The following is a 9,445-nucleotide window of genomic DNA, read 5'->3' on the forward strand; positions in this document are numbered from 1 at the left end:
TTCTTAGGAAAATGGATACATATTGAAGATATACTCCTAAGTGAAATAAATAAGTCACACGTGTAAATACCGAATAGTTTCCCTGGTGTGAATAATCTGCAATAATGCATAAGATCCTAATAAGATTACTGACATTTAGAAATGGGAAGAAAGGAGCTAGAGGTGTAGGGAAGGTGGGATGGATAGGGGAAGAGTAAAAAAGGGAAAAGAAAAAAATGTGAGAGAATGAAAAGATGAAAATAAAGTGTTTGTAGATGGGGAAGGGAGGAGGGGGTGAAGGGAGGGCAGGGGTAAGGGGAAAAAATGAAAATAAAGACGTCATGTAGAGGTAAAAGATCCCAACAATGAATGTAACTGTACTATATCCCTAAAATGTACCAATAAACTCAATTAAAGATGGAAAAAAAAAATTTCACCACCTCCGAATAGCACCAAGCTGAGCATGTAGCATTTAACACATGGACCTTTGGGAGACGTTCCAAATTCTGTATTCCACAAACTTTCTCTTCTTTCTGAATTTCATATCTTGAAAAATGGAAAATTCACCTACCAAAATAGCTTGGATAAAAATAAACAGCCCTTTCTACAGTTTGCGCTTACTTAGGCAACAAAGCCTATTGGTTCTCCTGCATCTCTTCCAAAACAGACCTTGCCTACTTGCATGGGGCCCTGGACGCCTTTCCGCAGCTCCACTGAAGCAGTTTCCCCAGGGTCCTCTCTTTCCCCCATCACTATCTACTCAAGCCACATCCTGCACTTGATCTGGTCATATTTAAAAGACAAGTTGATGATATATTTTCATCTTAACGTACTTTACTGACTCTTCTTAAGCCTTTAGGACAAAAGTCCCAAATTTTCAACATGACACAACAGATTCCTGAATGTGACCCTAACCTCTTTCTCCAGCTCATTGTTTTGCTATTTTCATAAACTATCTGTAATAAGTACCAAAATTACTTAATATTTCCTGAATATTTCCATTAATTATAGTATACTGTATATTTACTTTCATGATTTCTTTAAAAAATGAACAATATACTGAGAATATATTTATGTCAGAAAATATCTTCAATACAGCAATTGCATTACATTTAATTGAATGCAATATACTTATGTTTGAATATTCAAATTATTTTTAGCATTATATACAATCATATGTTATACATTCATTATTTTTGTTATAATCCCAGTAAGGAGATGATCCACCAAATGGCCATCTGGTGAATGGGACAAAAATCTTAGCAAATCCTGAAATCCACACCCTCTTTCTACCTGACTTACTGTCTCTGGGGCTTATCACCAAGCAGGAATGGAGTGAGGCTAACAGGAGCATAAGACTACCAGAAAAAGGGAGAAAGGAGAATCTGAAGAAAGGAGGGGAGAGAATTCTGACAGCTTGGAACGGAGGGACTCTTCTTGATCTTCCTTTGTTTCATTTTTAGAATAGCTTCAAAGTACATAAAAATGATTTTAAAAAGGCCCTGGGGCAAGGCTGTTTAGAGGGTTTTGTTTGGAATTTTGAATATATTTTGGAACTAGGTGTTTTGGAGAGACCATAATAAAGACCTAACTGCTTTTAACTCCTCGGTTGAAGGACAGTTATTTATCTCAATACAATACCACGCTGAGACCAACTTACAACAATTTATATCTCCATAAACAATGTGAGTGCTCTTTTCTTTTTGAGCAAGCACAGGAATGGATGGATGGATGAGTAAATATGGGCAGAGGGGCAAATAATCTAACAGTGTTTTAAGGGAGGATGGGCCAAACAAATATGAAAGAAAAACATACTCTTTGCAGGCAGTTAACATACTCGGGACTGCCTGAAGTTGGTTCCATCCCAGATACTAGTCAACCAGGCAGCAAATGAAGAAAACTCTGGGAAGTGAGTTTTCTGTACATAGAGGACACTGAGATTTATGAGGAACCTCCAGAATCTCTACCAGGTTAGCAAAAATATGTTGGGATGTCAGACAAGGCCATCAGAGAAATATGGACCTAAAGCACAGCAGCTGAAAGAAAGTTTGATGAAAGGAATTGGAGTCTAAGCAAAAGTACAAAAGAGATTGAGAAAGGGTAGCAGAGCGAGATCAAACTGTGTCCCTTGACACTGAGCAACGGCAGAATGACGTCCATGGCCACACAAAAGTCCATTCCTCCTCTATTTTTAGAAGGCCTTAGATATGGGGTGAGAATGAGGGCTTTTCACATATATAAGAAGGTTCAGAGCCTAAAGAACAGAAGACAAGAGTGAATACAGATTTGTTTATTTTAATAAAATAAAAATCAAGGCTAACTGTAATTATGTCCTTTTACAGGGTGAATCTCATGAATATTGGCAAAAAGAAAGTGTACCCGAACCAAACGACATAACCTCAACCCAAGATTCTAAGACATTTGCCAGTTTATATGGGCGGAGTATGTTTACTTCAGAGGAAGTGAAAATTCTGAGGGACATTTGATTTCTGTTTTTAGAAAGGTCGGGGTTGAGAAAAAAGCTAGAGTTCTGTGAACGAGAAAACTCGAAAAGGAAGCAGAATTGTAGGGCTGAAAGTCACAAGGATCTGGTTTAGGCCAGGAGGAAAAAATTGAGACCTACAGAGAACCACCTCTCTGAGTTTCCAACTGGCTGCAGATTCTCTCCCGCCCGGTCTCCTGCTGCCTAACGCTGCCGTCTAAGTCGCGTGGAGAGAGTGATGAGGTGGGGTGATCCTCGGGAGACGGGGAAGAAAAACCATCTGGCACCACGCTGGCATCCGCACAACCTCACACCTGCAAATCCCTGCCGCCATTAGCATCTCCTACAGTTGTGGGACACAAACTGTCAGAGTCAAAGCTGCACAGTCCAATCAAATGAAAACAGAAGGCAGGAGCGTAAAAGGATTCCATGAAGAGTTCGGGTGTCCTCTCGGGAGAAATCCATGTGTAGCTTCACATTTTTGAGTCTTTCCAAATCATATATCCTGCCACATATTTGGTGTCTCCCCCTCGAATTTCTAAGTCATTTAAAGAGATATCATTGCCACCCTCTTTGTTGAATACAGGAATTCTGATTTGAGAAATATTTTGATAAGAAGGAATTTTTGGAAAATTTAATTGCTGTCAACTTTGGAAAAAGTTATCCCTATTTACTGTGTTGAGTTGGCATTGTACAGAAATTAACAGCTATATTGGTCTAGAAATGTTAATTTTTTTCCATTTGTACAGGGGTAATGCACTGTATTGAGTCTGTAAGGTCTTATCTACGTGGGTTTGATTACAGAACTAATAGAGTATTCTCTAAATAATGGGGGGAAAGAAATAATATAAGACTACAAGAGCAAGAAGCAATTTAAATATGTTCAGGGACCATTTTCATCTTCAGAATTAAGGATTATGTTAATTTTAAATCATTGCCTTTTCTCTTTTACTTTCCTTTTTAGTTTTATTTTAGGATTCCCTATTTTTAATGTTCATACAGAGATTTCTTTAACTGAAATACAGAATAGTTTCTCTGGTGTGAAAAACTATAATAGTACACAGGATCCTAATGAGATAATTAATAATGTGAAATAGGAAGTAAAGGGCTAAAGGTGTAGGGAAAGTGGGAAGGGTGGGGGAAAGGTAATAAGGGAGAGGAAAAAAATATGAGAAAATGAAAAAACAGAAATAAAGTGTTTGTAAATGGGGAGGGGAGGAGAGGGTGAAGGGAGGGCAGGGACAAGGGAAAGAAATGAGAATCAAGACCTATCATGTAAAGGTACAGGATCCCAATGATGAATGTAACTTTATTGTATACCTAGATTGTACCAATAAACTCAATAAAAAGGAAAAAAAAAAAAGGAATTGGGCAGAAGCCTAGTATGAAGCAATGGCAACATTGGGTAAACACCAGAGCATTTGATGCCATGGCTTAGCAGTTTTAAATTTGTAATCAGAAGTGTTAAAGGAACTGTCATAGTGCTTTAGGGAGAAGACAGTACAAAAGACAAAATTAGCATATTATATGCATATTAATAGTGTACAATATTAAATATCATACATATACATGCGTGGCAATATATCTGTATTCTGTAGGCTGGTGTTAGGTGCTAATTCAATTTTTATTGAATAAATACATCAGTGAATAAATAGTGAGTCAAAAGCCTACAGTGGTTTAACCAAAGATTAAAAACCAAAGATTGAGTTAACAATTTTTGTTCTGAAAAAAGGAGTTCTGCTGAGAAGAGACAAAAGTAGTTCATCATGCTAAACAGAGAACTAGCTTTGGTGCCCTAACTATGGAAAGAAGTAGCACTTTAAGTGGGGAGCAAATCCCAGCACTTTTATTTTCTCCGCTCAGGTAGGAAGTCAGTGCCTTACTCCACTACCCCAGGCAGAGCATCAGAACAGTCAAATCACTCGTGCAACCAGGTAACTATTATTCCTGACTGCAAATAACTGACAAACATCCAACATTTTTTTTTTTTACTTTAACTTCATGTTTTGTGACCCCTTTTTTCTCATTAGTCAGTATTAAGCTGACCTATTAACTGAAGTGGGGCTAATGTTTCAATTAAAATGGCTACAAGACTAATATCTAATTTTAAAACCATAGCTGAGTTGAGGACAAAACAGTGTTGGGCTTACTTTATTTTTGTTTTTAAGAAATTCTAAACCAAAGTGATGAAGAACAGATACTTTTGTATTTAATTTACATTTAAAAATCTTTCTTGGCAAAGAACAAATTAAAGCTAATGCCATATTTAAAATAGCTGTATTTGATTGTTAGAAAAGTCTTCACAAAAAACTAACAATCTGTACAATTGACAAGTAATAGTAATCAAGCACACTAATAATCATTATAACCCCACCAACCCTAATTGTACACCCAGATAGGTTCTTACCAAGCCACCGCCAATAACAGCTACTTTTTTCCTCTGATTGTCCATAGCTGCAAAGCGCTTTCCACGGTTGGTGCTTCTGCTATGGAGGGCAAGCTCACTATTTCACCCTGATTTCTTCCCGTCTGTATATTAACCAAAGCCCAGGGCCTTTCTGAGCCAGCCTCAGTGTTTGGTCAAGGGTATCCTCCCTTGATAATGTTTTACCTACTTGTCGTCCAAAGTACAATCAATTCAGCTTAAAAAACAAAACAAAACAAAACAAAAAACAACAACAACAACAACAATTAAAAAGAACCCAAGAGAATTCATTGCAATAATCAAATTTTGAAAAGTCCAGACAAGCGAAGATGCTAAACAGTCTTAGTACTGGCTTTTCTTCTCTTTTTGTAGCATGTATTAGTTTCATTTTCATTCAGCTTCCCTTGTCTGAATACCAAAGCATCTTACGCTTCTCTCAGAGAGCTAGACGACATGGTTTCACAATTTGTCCATGAATGATTCTTATTATTAAGAATAATCAATCAATCAAAAAAAAAGAATAATCAGAATTTTACCTAAAGAGTCCTCATGGATTCACTTTAACAGCCTCTACAGAGGAAAAGTTTTGCTTCCAGGTCTTAACTAATATTTTCCTAAGAAATAGTCTTCACCTTTTCTTTTTTTGGTACCAGGGATCGAACTCAGGTCCTTGTGCTTGCAAGGAAGGCAGCAGAACCACTGAGCTAAATCCCCGGCCCGACCTTTTCTTCTTTTTAAAGTACTAGTTACTAGAAAATTTAGAATCCAACTTGTACGTTACCAGTAGGGAAAATATTAGCAACATGATTCTGTAAACCAATTTCTGTTTTTATATGATCTACTCATTTTTTGTATTTTTCATCTCATTTTAAATGTATATGATTTGTTTTTTGTGCATATTTTCAAGTTGCAATCCTGGAACATTATGTGGTATGATATATAAAATAAAATAACATAAATGAACATGCCTTTCCATTTTCTGGTGAAAGCAGAAAGAACCCAGCACAGATTTTTCCACCAGATAGAATTAGAATTAACTATCATTCAATAGTGACCTCTTGTGGAGAAGTATGGTTAGGGTTGCTAGAAAACTTGTTAGGTGTTTTTAGGTATTTATTTTTAATAGGTAATATTCTTGTCTCTTTGGCAATCTATTTTACCTGTGCAAAGGTAGACACTGGCCAATAGTTTTGGTGTGTGACATACCCTATCCTTCTACAGACTTACTATGTCTCTCCCTCCATCTCCTCTTCTTCTCTTTCCTTGCTTTCCCTTCCTCCCTCATCTCTTTCTCTCTCACATATTCTTGTTCTCCCTCCTTCTCTTCCTTTCTTTTAAAATAAATTTTAGCAAATTTTACGCTCCTTTCCACATCCTATTTATTTCAATTTGCAACATACAGTTCAAGAATTCTTTACTATATGTAGGTAGAAAATTCACCTTTTAAAAAGCTTTTTAAAATTATAGACTATTACACAAATACATCAAGTACATAGAGGACAAATGTAGGGGTCTTTTTGAGGGGTTTGAGACAGGGTCTCACTATGTAGTTGAGACTGACCTGGAACTCACTGTGTAGTCCAAGCTGGTCTTGACCTTATAGCGATCCTCCTGCCTCAGCCTCCTGAGTGCTGGGATTACAGGCGTGCGCCACCACGCCCAGCCACTGAATGTGGAGTATTTTAACAACTTCTTACAAAGTGAACACCTGTCACTCCAGGCCAGAAAGAACATCGCCAGAATCCAGTCCTTTGTCCATTACTCCTTTATAGAAACAGCCAACGTCCCAATTTTATCACTTCCTTACTTTTATTTGTGACTTGCCACCACACCTGTGTTTCTAAAATAATTTTTTTTGATCTTTGCTACAAATGAATTCATAGTGATGGGAGGGCAACTTGTTTCTTTTTCTTAATATTATACTTTTCAGACCCAACTGTGTGGCTGTATGTGCTCTCATTCATTTACTCCCATTGTTATACTTTACTCATCTGTTCTACTGTGGGTAGGTACTTGGGTGTGTTCATTTTTTGTGTGTGTGGTACTGGGGATCAAATTCAGGACCTTGCACTTGTAAAGCGGGTGCGGTGCCACTGAGCTAAATCCCTGGCCCTTATGTGTTCCGTTTTTTAACAACACAGATAATGGAAAGTGAGGAAGGAGAAGGAAGGGGAGAAGAGGAGAGGGAGGGAGAGACGTAGTAAGTGTAGAAGAATAAGATAAGTTGCACAGCAGAACCACTGGCCAGCGTCTATCTTTGCAGACTGCAACTTTACTGGAGCTTCCTTTCTGGCCAAACTCAAAATGTTTTAAATCATTCTGTTGACATCTTTACTCTTGGTTTTCAACATAGATCTGGCTAAGAGCCCCCAATAGTGGCCATGCCACTGCTCCAACACTGGACTGTCTTGAAATTTCTTCTGACAGATAATTAGCCTGCCGGCCTTAATCTCAGTCTCTGGATATGAACAAAATGCAGAAAAATTTCTGCCAAGTCATAACACACACTGTCTGAAGTCCAACAGCCAATGGGGTCCTTCTTCCCGCCAGAAACCTACTGACCTTGGACTTTATTGGCAGGCTTTCTATTAGCCTTCTGGTCTTTTGTACTCTGACCTTAGCCTTCTGGTCTTTTGAATGCTGACCGAATCTCCCATCAAGCACAGCCTAAGGTGTTGTAGCTCAACTTTTTCAGCCTGCATCTCCAAACCTTTCCAAACTCTTTCCACAGCCCATCTCAAAGACTCCCAAACCAAATGGTCAGGTAATGTCACAGCAATGACTCCACTTCTTTGGTACCAAATTCAGTCTTAATTAATTTTCTTATTGCTGAGACAAAATATCCAATGCCCAAAGTTGAAGGGGACAAGGTATATTTGGCTCACAGTTTGCAGAAGTTTCAGTCCATAATCAGCTGGCTCCAAGGCAGGGTGGCACATGGCAGAGGGGCAACAGTTCAGGTGGCGAAAGACAGCAAAAGCAGCAAGGGAGCCTTAACATTGTCCTCCTTACTTTTATCTTATTCACACTAGTTAGGGTGGGTAGCACTCACACTCTTAATCCTATTGTCCTTGGGTCTTGCACTTTACCATGAATCAGTTCCAGTGTCACACACACTAGATCTAGCCACCACCAAGAAATCCCCACCTCAGATGCCTAAGGCTATGGAGGGCCATCTAGAAACAAACCGTGACACTTGGTAAGTAACATTATTTAAGTCTGTTTGTCTCTAGAATGGCTGTTCCCTTGGTATCTACATGGCTGTATGAACTAAACTAGTGATCCTCATTCATACTATTTGATCTTTTAGCCTAGGAGCTCAAAGCATTTTTTCCCCCTGCAACTCTTAACTAGCTGATGTTGAATGTTTTTCATCTGATAGACAAACTTTTCTGAAAGTACTGAAATTGGCAGTTTGGGCACAGATAGTATAGTTTAAAGTTTATGTACAATTCCCTGCCTGTTAGCTAGGAGTTTACCCCTTTTTAAGTATTCTCAGAAGCACAATCCAATAGCATATAATTGCCTGATTAATTAACTTTAGTAGTAAAAAGATCATTTAAAATATTTCATACTTCAACTTTTATTGAAAATGACATATTGCAACCTACTGTACAAGTGATCTAGATAAAAGTTTATAAACGTGAAATTGACTATGAGGATGCTGATAATTATGATGTTTCTAGATCATTTATGAGATGGACCAAATAACCCTCTAGTTATCAGCAGAAAAAAAATCATATCAAGCAAATGCTTGAGACAAAAGAGCTTAATAATGAATCATGCAGTTCTATATAACTTGTAAACTATGCTAATTGGCTGATAGTTGAAGATTATTATCACCATGATAATAAGTCCTAGCTCTTTTCTTGGCTCACTCAGAAAGGATATAATTATTTTGTATTATTATCTTTGAAGAATTTCCCCAACTGCTGTAATAAGGAAAGCCAGTAATGCATGACTATTTCTCCAGAGGTGACAACTTTCAAGTCTCCTTTTGCTCACCTTTTTTTGGACATTCTAAATCTAAATTAAATTCAAGTTGATGAAATAGCTACATAAATGCTAGAATAATTTGGAATTGATGCTCTTTGGTTTGGCAGAAGAAAAGTTACTTAACTCTTTGTAAAGGATTAGCCAAGAGAAAACAGATCTTGGTAGAATGACAAAGTTGATGACTTTTACAAATTCAAAAATGCAGTGATGTTCCTGGTAATCAAAAGGGTAGTGCACATTAGAACACAGTTTAAAAATTAAAAATCATGAGTTTGACCTTGGCTACTTGTACCTCTATTCTTCCTAAAAAATCAGGTAGAGAACATTGACTGGGAGGAACCTCCGGAAGGTTCAAATTGTCACCTCTTCTTCCTCTAGAGGACTTTCTTGAAAGACTGAAGGATTGATATTCTAATTCCTCCACCCTCCAAGTCTGAAGAGCAGGGGGCTGCAGGACATGTTGGGTATTTATATGGTTAACTTGTGTCAATAACAACGAGCTACTGGACTTCAGTTATTTGCTAATCTCTAAAAGGGGTGTTTTTAGGACAGAATGACTTCAA

The 9,445-nt window shown here is 37.7% G+C and overlaps 1 protein-coding gene across 2 annotated transcripts in view; it reads right to left on the reverse strand.

Annotated features, from left to right (window-relative positions):
- Positions 1-5,198, reverse strand: part of Kmo (kynurenine 3-monooxygenase) — a 32,693-nt gene extending 27,495 nt beyond the window's left edge. Inside the window, exon 1 of one of the 2 annotated variants that reach the window (XM_010642661.3) lies at positions 4,869-5,198. In XM_010642661.3, coding sequence (XP_010640963.2) covers positions 4,869-4,913 — 45 coding nt within the window. In that variant the 5' untranslated portion in view covers positions 4,914-5,198. The remainder of the gene's footprint in view (positions 1-4,868) is intronic. The other variant, XM_019210446.2, reaches the window with a different exon arrangement.
- Between the last annotated feature and the right edge of the window lie 4,247 nt (positions 5,199-9,445).

The sequence above is a fragment of the Fukomys damarensis genome, unplaced genomic scaffold (genome assembly GCF_012274545.1).
Source record: "Fukomys damarensis isolate Sample0158 unplaced genomic scaffold, DMR_v1.0_HiC HiC_scaffold_11, whole genome shotgun sequence".
Lineage (NCBI taxonomy): Eukaryota > Metazoa > Chordata > Mammalia > Rodentia > Bathyergidae > Fukomys > Fukomys damarensis.